At 35.4% G+C, this 24,488-nt stretch overlaps 1 protein-coding gene across 3 annotated transcripts in view; it reads right to left on the reverse strand.

The window, feature by feature from the left end:
* Window positions 1-5,140: 5,140 nt before the first annotated feature.
* Window positions 5,141-24,488, reverse strand: part of Fam91a1 (family with sequence similarity 91 member A1) — a 60,017-nt gene continuing 40,669 nt past the window's right edge. For 2 of the 3 annotated variants that reach the window (XM_078016729.1, XM_005316175.5), the window contains 10 exons: window positions 24,313-24,445; window positions 22,119-22,267; window positions 21,103-21,237; window positions 20,861-20,974; window positions 16,567-16,639; window positions 14,098-14,247; window positions 12,108-12,212; window positions 11,437-11,560; window positions 10,282-10,351; window positions 5,141-8,115 (listed from right to left, as the gene is read on the reverse strand). In XM_078016729.1, coding sequence (XP_077872855.1) covers window positions 7,930-8,115; window positions 10,282-10,351; window positions 11,437-11,560; window positions 12,108-12,212; window positions 14,098-14,247; window positions 16,567-16,639; window positions 20,861-20,974; window positions 21,103-21,237; window positions 22,119-22,267; window positions 24,313-24,445 — 1,239 coding nt within the window. In that variant the 3' untranslated portion in view covers window positions 5,141-7,929. Of the gene's footprint in view, window positions 8,116-10,281; window positions 10,352-11,436; window positions 11,617-12,107; window positions 12,213-14,097; window positions 14,248-16,566; window positions 16,640-20,860; window positions 20,975-21,102; window positions 21,238-22,118; window positions 22,268-24,312; window positions 24,446-24,488 lie in introns of those variants that run through there. The other variant, XM_013357225.4, reaches the window with a different exon arrangement.

Here is a 24,488-nt window from a genome sequence, read left to right on the forward strand (position 1 = left end):
AAATTATCAAGGATCCCAAAGAGCTTTAGTTCGAGTGGATTATATCCATTGTGTCTGCTATATTAGAAATTAAAACTGAAGAAAATTAGTTATTTTAAAAACTCATTAAATATTAACATATATTATGAAAAATAAAAATATTTCCCAAAGCAAAAATAACTTAATGAAAAGAATGGCATTGTTCTCAATCTTTGCAAATTTTTTCATGTTTTACCACTGGATTCTCCCCTACTTCTGCATTCCATCTGCTGTGATACATTATTTTGTTGATATAAATGAAGAATAGCTAGCCTCACAATAAATGTGTCTGTGGAAAAAGTAGGTGACCGAGGGTATTTCTTCCCAGTAGGCCATCACAGGTCCCCTGCACATGGCATGTCCAGCACAGGCCAATGGGAGGGGTGGCCACTCATTGTGGCCCCAGATGGAGCACTGTCATCTTGAATGGTACCAGCTACCTCGCTAGAGGGAAAGGAGAGTTCTAGAGGATCCTGCACTGGCAATTCAATCTTTTGCCCAGAAATGACACCATTACTTCTACTCACCACTGAATGATGAACTGATTTTTCAGTTGGCCATTACACTTCTTTTTCTATGAACTGTCTATTCATACATTTGTCCACCTTTCCACAGTCTTTTCTTCTCGACAGGGGTTTTCCTACAGAAAGTGCAGCAGGCACGGAGACATATCCCTGAGTTGCCCTTCAAAAATGGATGTGCTGTCCAACTGCAAAAAGGGTGACTCTCTGGCAGGCTCCTGCTGTCAGTTCCTTCAGGGCTGGCCTCAGTTTTTAGCCTGGGCCACAGTCTTCTCAGGGCAGTCCCTAGCCAATGGCCAGGCAAGAAGAAAGAATATCCAAGAGAGACAAGAACAAGATGGCCACTCAAACCAAGTGGAAGACAGACAGACAAGGGTGTGCCCACGTGCACACTGACTTGCCCACAATGTCCCACCCAGAATACCCACCACCACAGTGGTTGTCTCCTGAGGAAAAAGGAGGAAAGAAAGGCAGCCAATGAGGAGTCTGGCCATTCTGCCCACCGCCCCAGCCCCAGGAATCCTCCACCAGGCACACGCTCACTGGCCTGACAGGTGCACATGGTGGACTGACAGCTCCCCACCAATCCCACTCCCAGGTATCATAAGGCTTCCTACACTCCCTCTCAGCTTCTGCCTCCTAGAAAACCCAACCCCCAACAGTTAAAATAAATAAATAAACGAAAAAACAGGCTTTGTTATACTTGGAAGATTGTTCACCCCTGTTTGTCTTCAGGTCTACTTTGTCTTGTATTAATATAGCATGTATTTGGTACCAATTTCTCTGTATATCTTTTCCATTACAATGGGGTTATGTCCCAAAAAACTCACCATAAATTAAAAATACTCTATGTTAAAAATGCGCTGAATACACCTAACCTACTGAACATGATCCTAGATTTAGAAAGCCAAAAAAAAATTCCACCAGAAAACTTCTAGAACTCATGAATTCAGCAAAGTAGCAGGATATAAAATCAATACCCATTAATCAATTGAATTCTTATACACCAATGATGAGTCAGCTGAAAGAGAAATTAGGAAAACTATCCCATCACAATAGTCTCAAAAATAAAAAATAAAATAAAATACTTGGGAATCAATCTAACACAAGAGGTAAAAGACCTCTAAACAAAAACTACAGAATGCTAAAGAATATTACAGAATACTATCACTCCAAAAAGATGTTTTATGCCCCATTTACAGTCACCATTTCCCTATTCCAACCCGCGGGTAACCACCAATCTACTTTGTCTCCACAGACTTGTCCAGTGGCCTTTGACAAAGGCGATTCAATGAAGGAGAGCGCCTCTTTGAGAAATGATGCTGTATCAATTAGATGTCCCTATGCAAAAAAATAAACCTCAATACATACTTCACAGCATTTACAAAAATTAGTGTAAAATGATCTAAGACCTAAAGACTTTTAGAAGAAAACTTGGGGGAAATCCATATGGTCTTGGGTATGGTGATGAATAATATTTGTTCTTCAAAAGACACTAACTATATATATGACTATAGGACTATTAAGTGAATTTAAAGGCAATCCAGACTGGACGTAAATATTTGAAAAACACATACCTATTAAGGACTCTTTTTCACAACATATATTGAATTCCTAATAGTCAACAATTTAACAACCCTTTTTTTTTTTTTTTTTTTTAGTAGTGGTGGTGGTACTGGGGATTAAGACCAGGCTTTGATAATTCTAAGCAAGTGTTCTACCATTGAGCTACATGCCTACCTCATTTTGTTTTGAGATAGAATCTAAGTTGCCCCTAGGGGTCTTAAACTTGGTGATCCTCCTGCCTCATTTTCCTGAGTAGCCAGGATTACAGATGTGTACCACTGCACCTGGAACAACACAATTTTAAAAATATAAGCAAACAATCCATATAGACAATTCATGAAAGAAGATACATGGATGGCAAATAAGTATAAAAAAGATACGCAACATCATTTCAACCACAATGAGATACTACTGCAACAGGAACACTCATTCACTACTAATGAGAGGCAAAATGATAGTTGCTTTGAGAATGGTTTGGCAGTTTTCTACACAGTTAAATATACACTTACCAAATGACTCAGCAATCCCACTCCTAGGTATTTATCTAAAAAAAGTCCCATCATGAATATCAAGTGATAAACCTTAATATATCTGTAGGTTGGAGTATGCAGCAACAGAGGATAAGCAACTGATTCATAAAAGAGATAAATTTAAAATGTATCTTGCTATACAAGAGGCTAAACATTCTGGAAAGGCAAAACTGTAGCATAGGAAAACAAGTAAGTAGTTGCCAGGGGTTGGGGGAGAGTTTGTGTACAAAGGGGACTTTCTAGGATGATGAATCTGTTCAGTAACTGTATAAAAATTGTCTGGTACTGTACTTGGGTGTTAAGACACAACTCAGAAGTTGTCAAAGCCCATGAAGAATGAATTTTACCATATGAATAAATAAGATCAACTGTCAGGGGATCCCAAATGGAACACATAGTGTAACCAATGAATCTGTTTCATGAATGTGGGACCTAAATGGAGGGAGTGGGGAATAAAAGGAACCAAATCAAGTTACTTGGGAAAATGGTGTCTGGGCCAGATACTATAAGGTTAATGAACCCTGAACTCCTGAAAAAAAAAAAATTAAATGCTATATTTGATCATCATCTTTCTCACAGAGGTACAATTTAAGTATTCTAAAGTATATAAATTGTAGCTAAAAGGAGCCAAGTTTTTTACTCTTGGACAAAGAAATAAGAAAAGAGGTAAAGCTAGAATGAAACTTGAGGTACTGGATTATGGTCAGCATAATCTTGTGTTTAATTTAGATACTAATAAGTATATCTTGAACTTATAATTACAGAGATGTGTGCCAATATACTGGCTAGTGAATATATATTGTTATTTCCTAGTTAAACTCACTGAGAAGGCCTAGAAGCAATAACAGGGCAATAGCACTAAGTGCACCCATTACTCAGATCTTCCTTTCTAAATAAGTTTCCAATAAAAGGAACCAAAGATCTCCAAAGAAACAGCTAATTCTAGGGCTGGTACCAGAAGGAAGATGGTTAGGAAAAAAAAAACACCAGGGAGCAGGGAGAGTTATGTTTAAAAAATTTAGGAGCCAACCTCAAGAGCTCCTGTGGTCAAAACTGAAACAATCTGCATAACAAATAGAATGACAATAGTACTGCATTTTAACCCAAGGACAAAAAAAAAATAGCCATAAGCTCATACAAATTAAATGATCAAATAAATTTTAAAACAGAAGAAATATATTTTCTTTAAAGAAGTATTCTAGGGACTGGGACTGTGGCTCAGTGGTAGAGCACTTGCCTAGCATGTGTGAGGCGCTGGGTTCAATCCTCAGCACCACATAAGTAAAAATTATACACATCTTCACAGCAAGTTGATAAAATAAAGGTATTGTGTCCAACTACAACTAAAATATATTTTTTTAAAGTATTCTAAATAATATATATAAATATTTCCCCTCCAGGAAGTGGAGCTAAATTTCCTTCATCTTCAGTGTGGGCCTGTGCCGAAGTCTGGCTTGGCACAAATCAGGAGCCACTTGTCAAAAAGAAACTAACTTTATTTTTAGAACTACAAACGCCAAACAAAACAGCTCCAGGGAAAAAACCCTCAGAGCCCAACTGCCACCACCGGCTTCCACAAGCCTCTCCCCACACCAACCTCTCAACCTCCCACAATCCTCCTGCTCTTGAGGCCGATTGGCTGGGTCGCGTGGGCGGAGCCAAAGAAGTCCCCCAATGAGCAGCTCCGTGGAGGAGCCAATCAGCTAGATGTTGCTGGGGCCGCTGTGAGCCAATCATCAGCTGGCAGTCTGAAGGGCAGGGAAACAGCCCAATGAACATCACCGCAGAGGAGCCAATCAGCTAGATGTTGCTGGGGCCACTGTGAGCCAATCATCAGCCGGCAACTGGAAGTTTGCTGGCAGCTGGATCATCAGCCGGCAGCTGGAAGTTTGCTGGGGCCCCTTTGGCTGTGGCTCTCAACAGGCCTGACTTAGTGACCATCTTCCAAAGAACAGAGTATGAAGGGGGGGGGGGCGGGGGGAATAGTTAACTTTCGGTGGTAAAAAGCTGGCAGTCACCATTTTAACCAATGAAGGAACATCACCAGTAACACATATTAACATCACTGCTCCCTTGACATGGCATACAGAGATGATGGGCACATCACCTCTGGCAAAACATCAAGCTTGTCATGAGAAAACACACTGAGAAATCACACTGACGAAGAAGCCCAGGCAGCTCATCAGTACTCTTCCCAGGAACTGTCATGTTAGGAAAAAGGAGGTCCAACAAGGCATCCTGGCCTGGACCTTGGAGCAAGAGACTGACATTAGTGGAGAAACTGGTAGGAGCCAGTAAAGCCTGTAGCTTACTCAATGCCATGTTACCTTTTGAGTTTTGCCAATTGTGCTGTTGTTTACATAAGGTGTTAATGTTAGAGGAAGCTCAGGGAAGGGTACAAAAATCTACTGAAATTGGTACAAAATAAAAGTTATTAAGATATAGGCAGCTTGGCTATATTTAAGAAAGGAACTTACATAAGATTATATACATCTTCACAGCAAGTTGATCAACACCACAGTTTATTTGTAAACATGTTATATATGTCAATAATCAAATTGACAACACTTTATACATTTCATTGTATAAGATTAACATAACAGAAAACAATCCACTGTACTATTACAGTTTTGGTACTTTAAAATCTTTTAATACAAACTGTTTCTGAAACACTAAACATAAAAAAAGGAACGTGAATAGCAGAGAAAACAAACATAAAAGAAACTGGTATTTCCCCAGAAAACAAATGAAAAAAATCATCTGATACAGACTTTAAAAAGGAAAGAAGATAAGGAAATCAGACAATTGCATTTTTTAAGTGACATAAAGTTGCATTTCTTTAGACCCACTGGAGAGGTGAAACTGTTCCCCTAGTAAGTTCTATTCCCTTTTTGATAGTCCCTATTTTCGTTGTCGTTTTCTAAAGAATGTTTGCCATGGTTCATGAGGCAGTAAAGGGCAGGGGAGAAAAGGAGGGGAGGTGGCATGAAGCCAAATGAAATTACTTTAAACATTTGCAAAAAAAAAAAAAAAAGGATACAAATTTTTCAAGAATCTTCTTTGGCAAATAACAAAGTCTATATTATTTTAAGTTTACTTTTTTGTTGAACTGGATCAACATTTATAAGACTTAGGAGATGTATCTTTACATGAATCAATGTATAAATGAAACAAAGCTACATTCATACAGCTAAGCAGGAACATCAGCATTTCACATTTTGCTAACAGCTCTAAAAATGCAAATTCTCTCTCTGAAAGAGTATGAGAGGTCTTCAGCTGGGAATCAGATGATCACCGTCCTCACTGAACACAAGAAACCAGAGTGGACCCCGTATCCTCTCAAGTACTTTCCCTGAAGTTCATGATCATTATTAGTTCTACTTCTCTCTCCATTCTCTCTCAAAGGAAGTATAGCAGCAAATTACTCCCATATTTTAAGCTTTCAACTCAGCAACAACTGGGTTCAATGTCAACAACTACAAACTTTCAATTCTTTATTAGTGTACATGTCATTACAGTTGGCTTAGATGGTTAACACAAAAATAAATAACTACAGTTAATTCAAACACATTAAAATGAGATTAAGGAGCCCTGATCAAAAGAAATACTTACAACTTTCAGTTGAAACTCTAAAAGTTACATACATACATACATACATACATACATACATAACTAATAGCACTAGGAATGTACAATATCAATTACTGGAAAAATAAATGAGTGATTCACAGTCATAAGAAATTATTTTAATATTAGTATGTAGTTCTCCTTTTATAGACGCACAAAACACAGACATGGTTTCTATCTTCTAGAAGTCAAAGTAGAAAATTAAACATTATGGTATTTACCCCAAACACAGCAAGACTGTGCCATAGGTAACCTGGTCCAAAATATTTAATTCTATAGATAGGCCATGGTATTAAATGCATGGTTAACAATTTTAAGAAAGGCATATATTTCCAGAAGTATGTTAAATACACAAATATCAGTTCCATAAATAACAAAAATCATCAGCAAAAAGTTTGGTTTTAACATTCCAAAATTTTCTAATATTTTAAGTGTTTTAGATATATGTTATTTGACCAGTTAGTTTGGTTACAGTTTTAAACTAGCAAAACCATTATCCTGTAAGAGGAGCCTAAGCTAAACTATAACACTGCACAAACTTCCCAAGGAAGGTAACTTGAAAAGTCTTTAAAAGTGATTCCAATTATTCTAATTAACATTTGAGATGCTAAATCAATGACTCAAGAAACACTTTGAAATTATTCAATTTTCCTTATCATTTCTTCCAAAACTACTAACAGAAATTTAAAAATCCAGATTGCTTAAGAATATGCCTTCACAATAGATTTATCATGAAGTGTTTTGATCCAAGGACATAGCCTTAAAGCTTCTTGTATGTAATTCTAATCTAAACTCACAATCCTCAGTTTGAAAACATCAAATTCAATTTCCAAAAATATTCATTGGTAAAGCTACAAAACAAAACAAACAAACAAAAAATCAGGTGAAAACATGCAGCAGTCTCAGCTATGAGTGGAAAATAAATTCCATTTTTCCATAAAGACTCTATGAAAATATAAAGTCCAAAGTGAGTGACAACAGAAGTCCACATATAAATACTGTTTAAAAATAGAATGTTTTCCAAAGCTTCTAATGAGATGTCAATGAAGAGTCATAGCCTAAGACCTTATGAATCAAGGTTAAGTTATACATAGCCGCTGTTTACATACCTTCAACAATATCCAATTGATATACATAATTTACAAACACCCACAGGAATTCTTAATGCCCCATCATATCACCTCTCAATACCAGATGTTTACTGTTTTACAGTTTCACTACTCTAAGTACCAAGAAGCTTTTCAGAGAAAGAGTTATGTCTCTTCCCTTGATCCCCTAAAGTATCGGTAACAAAATATAAAATTAAACAAGATTTATGTCCGATAAACTAACATATAAAATTACCGTTGCAATATTCATAGTGACTGTTTATAAACTTAACAGTCATTATAAAGCCTATAAAGTATATAATTAGTATTATAAAAGAAATGCAGATTGTCTCAAGGTAAAAAATACAGTGCTGGCTGCTAAAAAGCACTTTGTTGCAATAAGATGTGCAATAATGAACAACATGTCAGAAAACATGAACATGTTCCCCCAATTTTAATATTAGTTAAGCAAGAATTGCACTGCAGCAGCAGGATGCTTTTTAGTAGCTGACACTATAAAGCTAACAGTAAGAAAAAAAAAAGGCTGGAAGTGTGAGAGCAACATATGGTGTAATCAAATTATTGCAAATGAAGATTAGCAATAAGAAGTGAGGAAGGTGACCGTCCACTCCATTCTGATAAGATGCCATCTTTAAATATTAAGTTCTTTGCAGGAAGTGGAACTCCCATATCCACATAGGATGACGGTGAAAGCAAACTTGAAAAATTGGGCTCTGTGTGAATATCCAGTGTTGAAGCACCTTCCTAAAAGATCAAGTAACAAGATTAATTCAGTTTTACCAAAACCACTTAACCAAATTAAAAGCACTTAATTATAACTAATGAGAAATAAGGATCTTGATTAGCTGAGAACTATTCATGGAATATAAATCACAACAGGAGATCGAAAGATCTATCATATTACAAGCTCAAAATAATCCATGGCAGGAATTAATCTATACAAAAATGAAAGTACAAGTCAGACTGCAATGAATGCTTTGAAATAAACATAAATAACATGTTATGAGACTGGGATAAGAAGAGGTTAATTTTGGTAACACTGGACCTACCTCAAGGTATAACCTATTGGAGATCACCTCTAAAACTCATTACAGCACTAAGCTCAATCCATGCACTCCCAGGTTTCTTAGAGTGATATATTCTCACCCACCTTCCCCACAAACTCCAGGCTCAATCCTCCATCTATCTGACCTGTGTTCTCAGCTATGTCCCATGCATTCCACACGGACCATGTCTCTAACTGAACATTCCACATGTCTCCCACCTCTTCTTTCCCAGTCTTCTTTACACATTTAGCTAATTAAGAAATATGGAAATTGTTCTTGATTGCTCCCTTCCTCCACATCCTCAAACTTTTTCTCAAATTAAATTCATCATTAAGTTTTGCTAGTCTATCTCCAGAATATATCCTAAATTAGTTTACTTTATTCATTCATCACATCCAAGGCCAGTGGTCTCTGGAGTTGAGTACAGTACTGAGAGAATTTCAGAATTTCTCCATCTATTTGTTATATCCTTATAAAATTTCTCTTCTGTGTGTTCTTACAATATACTTGGTTTATTGGTAAAACAGTATACACACATAATAAACAAACCCTTATTAGAGTTACATCTAAAATTGGTTTGGTTTGGTTCAGTGAAAAGAATGTTCAGCTGTCAGCATCTCTTGAGAGATTACCATAGCCTCTGAACTGAACTTGCTTCTACCCTTGTGCCTTTCCAATGATAATTCGCATTTTACAACACTGAATCAGAAATAACGTCTCTCCCCTGAATAACAAAGCCCTTAATCACTTCTCTTTGCACTTTGCATAACATATAAATCCTTTAACACACTCTCCCTGCTCTCCTCTTCCACCTCACCTCTTGCCACTTGCCCTCCTTCATGAAGTGTCTGCCACCCTGACCTTCTTTTGTTCCTTGTGCACTGAGTACTTTCCTGATATGGGACCTCTCTGTCTCCTAGGCTCTGACTGGAATACTCTTTTCTGTCCTACAGATTTCATTTTACATATTACTTATCACCCTTTAAAATAGGCCTACCTTTACCATCCATCATAGGCTGATTCCTTCAAAGTACTTACTGAATCTGTAATTACTTACATATTTCAATGTTTACTTGACTGCTGTCTCACACAACACTACATTCATCATTAATCTTATATATCACTTTTGCCTACCACTGAAAAAGGCTCTGGCATAAGGTAAATTCAAGTATTGACTAAATGAATGAATGAAATAAAATTCCAAAGATATTGATTTCCTAAGCTAGATCAGATGTTATGAACAGAAATTTTTCACTCTAAAAATCTGTCTGTAAATCAAGTTTAGAATGACCTTTCCTTCCTAAGGGAAGACTCAAGATCCACAGCACTGGCCTCCAATGCTGCAACAAACAGAGGCATTTCACTCCACCCAGCATCTGGCACAGTGTGCAGGCCCCAGCAGATGCTTAAAACACTGCTGCAGAACGTAGCACTGGTGAGGAGCAATGCAAGATTTAGTTTACAAAGACCTGGTCAATAAAATACGCAAGTCAATGAACTTAATGAATATAAGGCTCTTCGTTTAAAAAAGTAAAATTAGTGAATCAGTACTTATTTCATGTCCTGCTGCTGAGAAGACTCAAAAACAAATATAGAAGTCCTATGAATACTATAAAGTTTTCACAAATACCATTTGTTTGGCTGTTATTTTGGTTTTCATTTTGGTTCTGGGGACTGAACTCAAGAGTGGTTTATGACTAAACTACAACACCAGACCTTTCTAATTGGGAAGAGGGTCTCACTAAATTTCCCAGGCTAGTCTCAAACTTGCAATCTTCCTGCCTCAGCCTCCTGGGTCACTGGGATTACAGGTGTGCACCACCACATCTGGCTATAGATAACATTTAGAAATTGCTTTTGTTACCTGGAATGAGTGAACAAAGTTAAGGACTTGTAGAGAGAGTTTCCTACTGGAATGCAAAAGATTTTGAAGGCTGAAAAACAAAGGGAAAGAAAAGTTCAAAACAAATATAATGGCAAACTAAATTTCACAAGATAACTCAGCAATTTAAATGCATTTATGTATATACATACATTCTAATTAATTATTAAAATTTTTTAAACACAATTTCAGTGATTTTCATCAATAATATTTTTGCCTATTAGGACAGTAATAGTGTAATCTTTATAAAAAGATGCAGGCACTCTGAGGGACTTCTAACTCTACTTCAAATTTCCAAACATTAAAGGATGACCTAGGGAAAAGCCTGATAGATTTAACACATAGCAAGCTACCCACATGAAATATTCTTCAAATCTGTAAATTGGTGAAAATCTTAAAAATCTTACAATATTTCCACTTTTTATTCATGTATGTTATTTTCAGAAGACAGCTGTTGAAATTATCAGGTGAGCACTTTCAATTTTCTGATATAAGCTACATTAAGCCATCTAAATAAATTAATTATTATCAAATTTTGTTTTCCTAAATAAAACAGGGAGATCTGTGGCTATCACCTTCCAAGTCATCCACTGTGACAATAGGTCTCGGTGATATTCTTTCCTGCTATCCCTTCCAGCACTGCCACCTAGCAACACTCCCAAAGAATCAGAGTTTAATGAAATAAAACCTGTGTGCTCTCTTAGAAGGGGGGAAAAAAATACATGTTCACTTCAAAAAATGGTAGAAAGCAAAAAATTTTGGGATAGTCATCATAATTTCACCACAAAAGACAATCATTATTAATATAACTTGAGCATGTATATGTTAAAAGAGCACAAGATAAATTTTCTAAAGACATCTATATATTTTAAATAAGTTCATATTCCACTATAAGTATGACCTTTTTACCACTCCCTCACCAAATCCAGGTAACTAAATATAGTTAACCAAAACATGACAGGTTTGCTTTTAACTAATTTGTGATATAATGAAACCTAATTCTGAAAAGTATAGCAAAATCGTTAAATTAGCAATCTTTATTCAATCAATAAATACATAGAGCAATTACTACATTCATGTAGAAGAACAGCTTCAAATCACGTACATGAAAGGATGACAGTGAATACATGTCCTCACCTTTCTTTTCTACAGAGGCCATGTGTGGCAATTTTCTTACAAACTTTCCGGTTTAATTCAGAACTGAACAGTGGAATGCCAAAGCACAACTCAAGAGGAACCCACTCTGCTTCTGTTGTGGCACCTTAAAAAGATACAAAACTTATCCTTAACACCACGGATCTGCTTCTGTTGTGGCACCTTAAAAAAGATACAAAACTTATCCTTAACACCACGGATACTGATATGTACTATATTAGCAACAGTAGCTCTTTAATCTGAGGTTCCTAGGTTTCTTCCACCCAGTGATCTGCACCAAGGGCTTGGCAAGGGAGGGGGACTCAAAGAGACTCAAGTAATATCTGAAACAGAAAAGTATGCCTTTTGAGTATGTAAATATGTCTAGGGAGAAGGCACAACACTTTCACCAAATGTTCAAAGCAGTCTTTTGCCTCATAAAGATATCTGCATGAGAGAATGAATCAAAATATTTACAGCAAGAATAATGAAATTGAAGTCACTATTCTCAGGTCATAATTTTAATAGTACTTGAATTTAAAAATGTTTTTTAGAAGATTCATGTTTAAAAGTCCATTGTGGATAATAAAACAAATAGTATACAAGTGACTCAACAGAAAAATTAAGCCTCAGAAATTAGTTTAATAAAATTGCATAGAATTTTTTTGACATACCAGAGTTTTGTTTCACTGCTGAATCTACAGTTGCTTCCTCAATGACCATTTCAAATGATTCTGTACTGCCATTTACATCTGAGCCAGAAGCCAAATCAGGATCTCCTTATAATTAAAGGCCATATACAATATTAGGATTCTAATAGTCAACAGAAGTTGTCAATAAGTCAGTCCTAACATAAAGAAGACTTCAGGCAAGGGCTGAGGATGTGGCTCAAGCGGTAATGCGCTCGCCTGGCATGCGTGGGGCACTGGGTTCAATCCTCAGCACTACATAAAATAAAATAAAGATGTTGTGTCCACCGAAAACTGAAAAATAAATATTAAAAAAATTCTGTCTCAAAAAAAAAAAAAAAGAAGACGACTTCAGGCAATAGACATGGTGATGAGAAAGAATGAAGAATCACTAGTCTAAAGTCGGGGTTCTGAACCAAGAGAACACTGTAAAACATCAATGTCTGGAGCCAAGCATGGCCATCCCCAATGGGAGCAATGCTGTAGATACCCATGGATGCTAAACATCCTACCATATACAACCCCCACCACAAAGAATTATCCAGCTTAAAATGCAATCCATGCCAAGGTAAGAAACCCTGACCTAAAGAAACCAAAATTCAAAAAGCAGAACATAAGATTTTCACATAGGTCACTTAGTCATTTTCATACCTGTGGAGTTATCTGATTACATTAGTCATCTTCAAAATTCTTTTTAAGACTCCCTGCATCTTTTAGCTTATAAGTTCCTCCTACATCTGACCTACTTCTCTATTCTTCTCCAACAAATCTTTTCTTTTGGCCAAAATAAGGTACTATTGTTTTCTAATTCCCTCTGCCTGAAAGGCTGCCACCTCCCGCCCCCCCCCAAAAAAATTCAAAGTTCAGTTCCAACTATCCCTACTCTAACAGACCTTCCCTGATGGCTCAAAATACACCTTGGGCTGAAATACACCTTCTCTGACTCCTGCCAGCCCTCTAAGCAGTCCCCCCATGAGTCTTTTAACTTCTCACTTACCACTTAAAATAAGATCTCCAGCTCTTAAACAGGTTATTTATTGCTTACATGTTTTGTGAAATGAATGACATAAAAAATGTCAGCTCTGAAATGACTAAGCCCTCTTCTCTGGAAAATGCCCATGCAATATTTGGCAATCAGTAGTTGAAAGCATGTCAACTCCTTTGGCAAAAGATAATAGATCAGAAGTAGATATCTAACTCAAGGGGAGACATCTGGATGGGTAGCAATCAATCAAATTTTCTCAAAATTTCAAACTAAATTAAATAGATTCAACCATAAGAGACACTTGAATTGAAAGGTCTTGTAGAGTGAATGGACTAGAGCTGGCACCATGGCAACCAAAGCCAGATACAAGCCAATATTATAAAAGCATAAAAACAACAGTAAGCAGGAGAAGGTGATTTGAAAATGGATTTTTAGATTAAAAAGAAAGAATATAGCATAATAAGCTGGTGTTAATATGCAAGAAGGATTGGAGATATAAATAGGACAGGAAGGCTAAGCAGGAAATGGTGTAATACAGGTTTATGGCATCAAGAACCAGACTAGATTGGCAATTACAGAGAATTAAAAAAGAAGAGAGACGGAAAGAAATAATTATAAGAGATACTTCTAAAATCCAAATCACAGAACTTGGAAACTAACAACGAAGTCAATTTTAAAAATGTTTTTACAAAATAGCTTGAATTTCGAAACATCACCCACCGAGGCTAACTTAATTCAAAGCCTATAAACACAGATCTGACAGTAAGGGACTAAAGCCCAACAGCCATCCTGTATTCCAACCTGAGAGCATCACTTCTTTAATTTTGCACATTGGAGTTTTCTCCACTTAAACAACTGAAGTTTGTCCAAATAATGATCCAGAATATCATTAACCAATTCAACATTCACATAAAGGTCTGCTGCTTTTTATATATTAAGATTGTGTTAAAACCAGTTATCTTAATTCAAAGAACTCAATTCTTAGCTAACCTCTCTCATCAGAAGCATCACTGAGTTTTCTACTTGCAAGTTGGCTAGAAGAATTCAACATGGTGATATATCCACAGAAATGCTGCAAGTCCACTTTGTTCCTTAATATTTGTAATGCTTTATGAACACCCATATTGACACGAGTAAATTCTAAGAACAAAAAGATGATGTTGCATTAGTAAACAGTTCTATTACATAACACCAAACACTTAAAGATACTTTTCTTTCCTACATAATTTTTGAAGTACTTTTATTCTTTAATCAATCAAGACTGAATCCAATTTTAAAAAATTCAATGTAAGAAAATAAAAACCCTTTTCATATTATTTACAATCTTCTAAAGACATTTACTATAGCAAAACAATTTATCCTGCTAATAAGCAAGCAAAATAGGGAAATCTGGCAAATTTGCTGGTCTTCTCTTTTTAGTTCTATTATGCTTCAAATACTTATTTGGAGAGCTTTTATCAGGAAATATATTCAGTTATGGTTTTTAAAAATATGAATATTCTTTTTAAAATTTTTTTGAAATCATACGTCTGATAAATTATTTAGATATTAGCTTGAGTTTTCATTAATATGTGAATGAATAAATGAGAAAGATGCTCTATATCCAAGTGTAAAGATATTCTGCTTTAAATTTCCATTAATCAGTTCTTGAAATTTTAAATTTCCATTTATTTCTATTCATTTATATTTTAGTGGTGAGGTTTGAACCCAAGCACTCTACCACTGAGCTATAGCCCCAGCAGTTCTTAAGATTTTATAAAACTTAAGATCCTACTGTTACTGTCCCTCCCACATGTCACTATCCTGTAGCTCCAGGTAAACAATTATTTTTTCCTCAGAATTTATGAAGTATTATAGGATTAAGTAGAAAAGGTAGATGCAGAGAAGTATTCATTTCTGAATAGAGACTATTTTGAGAAAGAAATCTCTATTCTCCAGATTTTATACACATTTATTCACAACAAGCAGAAGAAAGCATCTTAATTTCAAACACGGTAACATATAAAAAGGAAGGCAATATTAACACAATTCTCTTTCCTTTCCCCTACTTTGGAGAAGAGGGGAAAGTAAGTGGTGATTAACTTTGTAGAAGAACATTAAGTTCTTCTAGGAATAAAGTTCAGTTATTTGAATTATTCACTATTCTCTAAAATCCATGCAATCTGGCTCTAAAAATCTGAAAAAACAGATTACAATGCAACAGTTTTATATGAAGCAGGAAAGAGAAGTGCTATATAAGTGTAAGGTTTAATCATATAGAACTTTTCTTTTGAATACAGTTGATCCTCTGAATATGAGAGTTCTGCATCCACAAATTCAACAAGCCAAGATCAAAAATATTTGGGGAAAAATAAGCTGCAGCTGTATTGAACCGACTTTTTTGGTCATTATTCTTTTAAAAAAACAACACTACAACAACTATTTACATAGCATCTACAATGCAGTAGATATTATAAATAATCTAGAATATGCTGGGAGATGTTTGTCAGTTATAAACATCTTCTATAAGGGACTTGAGGATCTGCAGACTTTGATATCTTCTGGGGGTGGGGGGTAGATTCTTGGAACCAATCTTTCATGGATACCAAAGGTCATCTGCATATCATTTCTTAATATTCAAAAGAGAAAAGTTATCTTCTATATTACAAAAGGAGAGATGAATTTGTTTTCACAGAAATTTTCTGAGCATCTTCCATCAAATGTACTATAGCTTATATCTAATTCTAGAGATAATAAACAAAGCCTCCTCCTCTATTTCTCACTAGCTTGACTCAGCACAAACTCAGCATCCACTCAAATCCCTTCTAGTACCAAAAATGAAGTTTAATAGCAAAAACAAATGCTAAAATTAAAAGAAATATATGCATGTGCTCTGCATACCATAAAATTTATACAAATGTTTATTAGCATCCATTTTAAAACTATGTAAAATTTTTAAATGTTTATAAATTAAAATACAAAAAGCATTAAAACTCTAGCAGCACTCCACAAGTGTATATTGTTTGTACACACAGATGGATTTCCAATGACACTGAAAACTGCTTTGAATACTTTGAAGAGTCTCTGAAAAAGAATGTATCAAACACATGGTAAAAAATATAAACTTCTTAGGCACAAAATATTCCCCAATTCTGGCTTCTCCCTCAACCTTCAAACAACCTCTCAAGGAACTTCAAAAGCAAAACATACAGAAAATCTTCTATCCAAGCAAATATCTACTTACTCTCTTCACTTCCAAGACAGACTAATATTCTTTCAAAGCTACTGAATGAGTCTTCATCTATGAGTTCCGAGGGAAAAAGCACATGACAAAAAAAGCTACCTTTTCCAATATGCTTAAATAGCAAAATGGTAAAAATCTAGAACTTAAAAATGTTAAGAATTCACTTTCCATCATGTTTTCCATCAAACAGTTGACATGATTAATGAAAAGTCAAATGGAAACAATTCAAAGAGTACCTCCTTGCAGTTCTGTTTCATCAAATGGAAACGGTATATGGACAGTTTCTCCTATCCCATGCAAACCATGTCCCTAAACATAAAGAAACAAGAGTTGAAAGGTATACAAAAAACCTAATCACTGATACACAACAATAAATAAGATTGTATCCTATGATGCTATTTTCCACATAAATACTCCATCAGAATGCTTTCAATGATTTTTTATTTTTCTACATCCAACAATGACAATCTTATGTATATGTGAACATATAGGGCGATGTTTCTCAAATTGAGCACATGAAAAAAACAGAGGCTAATTAACAGATAAATCGGGTAGGTGCAAATCAAATGAAGAATGAATGAGGTAAAGTGCATGAGCACAAAGTTAGCTGTTGTTCTGAAAGAAATGCAAGAATTCCCAGTAACATGGCATACCAGAGACAGGAACAAAAACCTCAAAAACCCACCCTGAAATGGCATATAGCCAAAGACATTTGATACAACAATATATCTACATATAATTAAGAACAAAACGGTCACCAACTGTTTAAATAAATTATGGCACATATTTTCATGCAGCTGTTAAAAAAAAGGAGGAAGCCCTTTATGAATTAAAAATGGGAAAATCTAATGGCAAATGGAAAAAGCAAGGAGAACATTGGTGTATAATTACTCACATTTATATAAAGAAGGACACAATAGAAACTAATAAATGTGATTATCTCATATGAATGATAGATGAGTGCAAAATGGGTAGACAGGATTGGAAGGGGCTTTCTTTGTACCCATTTTAGTAGCTATTTATTTATTTATTTATTTAGTGCCAGGTATTAAACCCAGGGGCAGTTAACCACTAAGTCATATCCCCAGCTCTTTTTATTTTAAGTCAGGGTCTCACTAAGTTGCTTAGGGCCTCAATAAATTGCTGAGACTGGCTTTGAACTTGTGATCCTCTTGCCTCGGCCTCCTGAGTAGCTGGGAATACAGGTGTGTACCACCATGCCCATCTAGTATTTTATTCTGAAGCATGTGAACTATAAATTAAAAAATTATCTTAAAAAAAATGTGTCCACCCATGCCACTCCAATGTTATAATTTAGTTTCATCCATCACATCCAATTACATGTTATAATTTAGTTTTATCCATCACATCCAATTACTATTCATATGAATTTTGTTATTTTGTTTTAAAGTTTTGCTTATATGCAATTCCTCAAACTCAGGAATCTCTGATATATCCAAGAAAAAGCACACTTATTTTAGCAGTATGAATATATTTAATAGCTCTTTTGTGTCCTATTGATAAAATATATAACTTAATCCTAAACTGGGTGATTGAATTAAAACCATGATTTTAATTTAAAAAAAACTTAATTTGTAATTTTTTAAAAATTCCAAAAAGGTGAAAATTTTCAGTAAATTTAATAAAGGAGGCATTCTTTTTTTTTTTTTTTTTTTTTAGCAAAAGCACATTTCTTTAACGCTTTAAAAACAGGTGTCATCTACTTATTTGGTTATATTTTTCTATCCATGTTTTTCCATGCCAAAGAATTAATTTAGTTTGACTTATTGAAAACTTACTGCCTATAGAATAGATCTGGGCAATCTCACCCCTTGTTTTACAGGTAAGGAAAACTAAGGCTCAAAAAAGTGAATGGCTCATCAAAAGTGACAGAAAAGAGTAATGGGTCACCACTGCCCCCTCACTCTACTTCCACTGTCATTATCACCACAGTCACATTGGTGAGCTAAGCACCACACTAAGCATTTAATAAATTATCCATCTCAGCCATTTCTTTCAACAATCTGATAAAGATATGGACTTTGTTATCTCCAGGCAACAAGTAAAGACACTAAAGTTCAGGGAAGTTATGTAACTTGCTCACATGACTAATAAGTGGTAGAACCAAGATATGAATTCAGGCTGTCTTCCCTGATCACATCCAGCCAGTTTCATTATGTTCTCTCTCCCTAGCACCCCTACCAAATGTTTTCTCTGGCTAATTTCATCCTCTCAGATGTTTAACCACCACCTATGTGCAGACCTGGACACTAGGACATCCTCCCCGTCCAACCTTGTTTGAATTTCAGATTATCCCCAATTGCCCCTCTATCACCTGAACAGGCACTTTATATACACCATGCCCAAAAATAAATCACAATTTCCATCAAAATATTAATTTGTAACATGTTTTAAGTTCCGACAAACCAGCTCTTCCTCCAGTATTCTCTTGAGTAGTGGCATCAGCAGCACCCTTGTACCTTCACAAGCCTACCAACCGGGAACCATTCCACCTCTTCCCACAGCCTTCTCAGACATTTGCTTATTTCTATTTGTTTGTAGTAGTTCTTAAACCCATTATTTCTTTTCTTTTCTTACCATTTCCCTGACTTAACCCCTTAACTAAACTGCTACACACCACACCCTAATCTATGCTCTTGTTTCAGGTGTCTTCACCCTGTCCATCCATTCTCAGTATGGTTCCCAGGCTGAATCTTAAAATACACTTGACGGTGTTAATTCTTTGCTTCTTGAAGTGCTGCCACAAATCTATAGGCTAAAACCTAAGCTTGACAGCAGGACATTCATGATATACTCCAGGGTTTGCCTGCTTCTCCAGACTCATTTCTGACCATGATCCTAAAATGCTCCAATCCACCTCTCAAAAGTACCAAACAACTTGCAGACCCCAGAATATGTTATGCCGCTTTATATCCCTATTCATTTATTCATCAAACATTAATTGAGCAACTACTAGGAGTCAGTGCTATGTTAGTTCTTAGGGAAACATCAATAAAGGGGGGAAAAGAAACCTCCCTGCTGAGAGATTTATTCATGCTGACCCCTCTGCCCAGCCTGGCTCTCTTAAATCCTCCTCTTATACTTACCTGTCTCTCGCTTCTCTAAGGAGCTTAGCCCCCAATTCCCAAGGCTGGATTAGGTACTTCCCTTTAAACAATGGAGATAATTCTATTCAGCACAAAGCATAAATTGAAACTTATCATTCAACTTTTCCCACCAGACTTAAATTGCTGAAGACGGAAAAGATGTCTCATTTGCATATCCATATTAAGTAGCACAGAATTTAGCACATTCCACTGCTAGTTGAACTAATTATTGAAATCTCAATTAGAGATTTCAGTTATGAAAAAGTACACTACATACTTCATATGCATACTCTCATTTCGTTCTCTGAACAACTCTATGAGCGTACATTTCCCATCTCATCACTGGCTGCTATTATTATTATATAGTACACACTGCCATCTCTTATTTTATAGAAAGGAAATAAAATATCAGGAGTATTACAAAAATGTCACATAGCCCAAGAAGTACATGAAAGGAGATTTGACATTATTAGTCATCAGGATATGACAAAACAAAATTGTAATGATACTCCACTTCACGCTCCCTATAGTGGCTATGACCAAACAGCCAGATAAATATCAAGTGGTAGTAGGAATGCAAACTGGAACAGAGACTTCAGTCAGTCTGTTCTGGCAGGCAGTTCCTTAAATGGTTAAGCACAGAATTAACACATGACCCAGCAATTCCACTCCAAGGTATATACCCAAGAGAAACAAAACACACGTCCACATAAAATGTGTACACAAATTAGTATAACGGCACTACTCACAACAGCCAAAAGATGGAAACCCAATTATGCATCAATGTGGTATATCCATACAATGAAATATTAATTTAGTCATAAAGAGGAACAAAGTACTGATACATTCTTTAACATGATGAATTTTGAAAACATTATGCTAAATCAAAGTCAGTGTCTTTCACACACAAAACAAATCTACAATTCTATGTACATGTACACTCAAGAGTAGGCAATCTGTAAAGTGCTACTTAGGGGTAAGGGGGGAAAGAACATATGAGAATGATAACTAAATGGTACAGAGTTTACTTCTGAGATAATGGACATGTCCAAAACTGAATATATTAACAACTGCATATATCTGTAAATATACTGAAAACCACTGAATTGTATAATTCAAATTCATAAACTGTATAGTATATGCATTATATCTCCATAAAACTATTATTTAAAAAAGGATGCTGGCCACAGAGCTAGCAAAAGTGAGGTTAAAATCCAAACCCGACTCTAACTTCAAAGCATATCTCGTTTCTTCCATCCCCATAATGTCAAAGGACCAGGACTAAAACCCAGATCTGATTCCCTGTTTCAACTTTATAAATCTGAATTACTGATATCTGATTGAAACTCAGTAGAAAGCTAGGCAAATTATGATCTTTACAATAAAAATCCCAAATTAATTTTCTGAAATGATGTAAGTGTACCTGAATTAAAACCGCAGAATGTGTTAAAGCATCATTCAACATCGTGAGTACATTTGATGTAGGAACTACCCCAGGATCGTGACCCCAAGATGTTATGAGTAATCGATCATAACCCTATTGGAAAGAAATGAATAAAAGATAGAATGGCAGTTAAAAATAAGAAAAATAAATTTAAAGTTATCTATAATACTGCTTACCAATTTCTACCCTTAAAATTTTTAAGAAAAACCCCACATACACACCTGGAATATATCTGGGAGTTTTCGAAGTCTTGTACCTTTGGACAGTAAGAGAGATGGTGGTCCTTGCCCAGTGATAAAGTAAATGTACAGTTTAAACCAGACAGAACTGACTTCTGGGATAGCTGGTCCAATATGCTTCAATCATAAAAGAGGTAAGCTCAAGTTTTAATACTTATATAAAGAAAACAAATTTCACAAGTGATCAAGTATAATAGTCTTATAAACAACAAATGCCTCATATAAATTTTAATTGCCATTGTCCTTATAAAAGTAAATGTTAAGTGTTTGACTAAAATAATTTTGCTTTATACTGTAATTAAGAAGGCACATCCTATCCCTGCAGTTAAGAGACCAGACTGTATAAGTCTGAATCTGGGCTTCGCCCCTTCACCATATCTCCACTCTTTGAAAATACAACTACTTCCTAGCTAAGTATATAATAGATGCAATTGATTTATTTTTAAAAAGTAAAAGACCAGAAGTAGTTTTCACGTATGAATTCTAGAGTTAACTAGAGTTCTAGCTTTCAAGTACCATCTCTGGCTAATTCAGCACCACAATCCCCTTTTAAAACATTTGATTTTTCTGATTAAATTTATCATACCCTTCAAAATGATGCAAATTTTCTTCTTGGAGCACCCCAGAACATTCTCTTGAAAATATTTGGCACATGAATAAATTTTAATCTAATGTGTCACAAGTCACTAGATGACGCATCAATTAAATATGCAAATTAGACTTCATAAATTAAACATAATAGCATAAAATATACAAGTGCTTTCTAAGTCAGTTCTTTTAACATTTGGTATCTGCAAATTGAACATTAGGAAAATAAAATCATTTTCTTTTCTTTTTTAATAACTTTTATTTATTTATTTATTTATTTTTTATGTGGTGCTGAGGATCGAACCCAGGGCCTTGCACGTGTGAGGCGAGTGCTCTACCGATGAGCTATAGCCCTAGCCCCATATTGAAACGATGGTACTACCAAGTGCATCTTCCAAGTGGGGCTTTACCTGAGGAGTACAGCTGCTGATTGGCCGGATTTCATTGGTGAGAGGAGCCATGGAAACAAGCAGTGTATAATTTTTGTTTAGAACTCTGCTGCAAGTGGCAGGGTCCAAACCAAGGAGGCTTTCACAGCGTAAGAGATCCAAGGGAAAACCTGAATTATGATTAAGCACACAGAGAATGAAACAACCATGTGAAACAGAAATACTGAAGATATATTATTGATAATTGCCTTTAAGCACCCCTGAGTTCAATTCTGGTACAAAAAATAAATAAATAAAGATTGAATACCTCTATTTTAAGAAGTACCAAATTTCCAAGGAGACCATTAAGATATTTTGAGATACAAAGTTTTTATTCTGTGGTCTAGAATGAAACCTGTCTAATGCTGTTTCTTCAGTCTATCTTCTACTTTAACAAAACAAGCTTATTTTCCCTTAATACCCAGCCACTATATGGCATATTACAATAACCTAAGTACCAAGGGAAGCTGTGTCTCCCTCTCCCTCAGCTTCTAAGTGCAACAAAAAGAATCAGTCAATTCTGATTTTAGCACAGGGATAAGCACTCCTCATTTAGAAATCTGTGCCACAGACCACTGGTCCATAAAGCATGGACTCCGGGTCCCTGTTCTTAATCTTTTATGAAAACACCAAATCCTACTGCTGTCTAAAATGAGATGTTTAATGTTGAAATAAACTACAAATCAGTGCACTATCTCCTCCCTCAAGCAAGAATGCATCTTAAAAAAATACAACCTAGTGAACAGGGCAACTGAGCATAACCATTACCAGGATCTTGGTCTTTAACACACCACTCCCCGGGGGGGAAAAAAAAAAAAAAACTGTGCTCCTAAGAGAAACGACCAATTTCAGTGTTGAGCAGAATAAGTACAAAAAAGATCAAATCTTGTTTTGACAGAAAGTAAGGAAACTTATATAGAAAGACATCTTTCAACGTTATGCCACTATCTGATTGCATAACCTAAAATTTGGTAGCAAAAAAGGTTACTTATCAATAAATGCAAGTGCTTCAGACTCTTGGCATTTGGTGATTTAGTATTCTCAGTTTTAACTATTTAACTATTTATGAATGATCTCAAAAAAAGAGCCCCCAGCAAATGAAAATTTATGATTCTGCTAAGACACAATAAGAGTATAATAGTAAGTCACTAGATATTGAGTGAGTCCAGCCTATTCAGCTAAACTACCTGCCTACTTTGTTCTCACCTATTTGACAACTCATGTTAAAGTGCTACTTGATTCCTTCCTTAAATTTTTAAACTGAGCTGAAGAGAGAGCCAGATGCTAGTGAGAGAGAGAAAATGAAAATGGATATAACTAAGAAAATGATGCTTCTTGGCTAGAAAAAAACAGAATTTTTAGGTAAATAAAATTAAATGAGGATTTACAAATGAGGATTTACAGTGGCAATGAGGATTTACAAATTTCCAAGATGAACTCTTGTGAATGTCCAAGGACCTGAGCCAAATACTGTTCCAGGAGTGCCCAATTGCAGCTGAATCCAAGAATCACCTTTTTTAAAACACACATTCCTGGATGTCTTTCTCCAACTTAAAATCTTCTGAATCACGAACTCTGGGTAGAGATTCTGGTACCATCAGTGCAACTGATGTCACTCACAGTAACTTAGTGACAGAGCAACAGCTACTTCAGAGTTCATTAACACACAAAAGTGCTACTACTTCTTTTTATTTGTTTTCATTTTCATATTTCAAAGTAAAATACTTTACTGAATATTGTAGAAGCATTTGAACAAGAGGTTCAAATGATAGAATCTATCATTCTCTCATTATCCTCCTACATTAACTAAATTTGAGCTTTTGTTTATCCCTCAAGAGCTGACTGATGCCTATTCTAAATTCCATTCAGTGAGTTAAGTACATATTCCAACTCTATTTGTAGGTAATAAGATTTAAATACAACAAATGAGAAGACAGGAGAAAACGTAAAATAAAGTAGAAAACAGTTGGCAAGGAAATTCATAAAGCATACCTCAGTTATAAATTCAGTATCTATACAATACTAACTATATATTACTACGATACTAATTATATATTATATATTATATTAAACAACACTCTTAAGTGATGATTAAATAAATGAGCAGGATCTTTTCAATGTCTTAGGAATACATTGCTTATGATCATGTCTTCAAAATTACATATATTTAACATACCATAATTGGGTTGGTCTGGCTGAGCAGTTTGTGCAACTAGGTCTTTATTATGTCTCAGAAATAGTATTGTGTTTCTCAGAGTAAGTGCATGATCAAAATATCTCTGTGCTTCTCCTTCACCAGTGCTCTGAACCTAAATCAAAAGAAAACAGATTTTTGCAATAAATGCCACTTTC

Source organism: Ictidomys tridecemlineatus, chromosome 7, assembly GCF_052094955.1.
Source record: "Ictidomys tridecemlineatus isolate mIctTri1 chromosome 7, mIctTri1.hap1, whole genome shotgun sequence".
NCBI classification, from domain to species: domain Eukaryota; kingdom Metazoa; phylum Chordata; class Mammalia; order Rodentia; family Sciuridae; genus Ictidomys; species Ictidomys tridecemlineatus.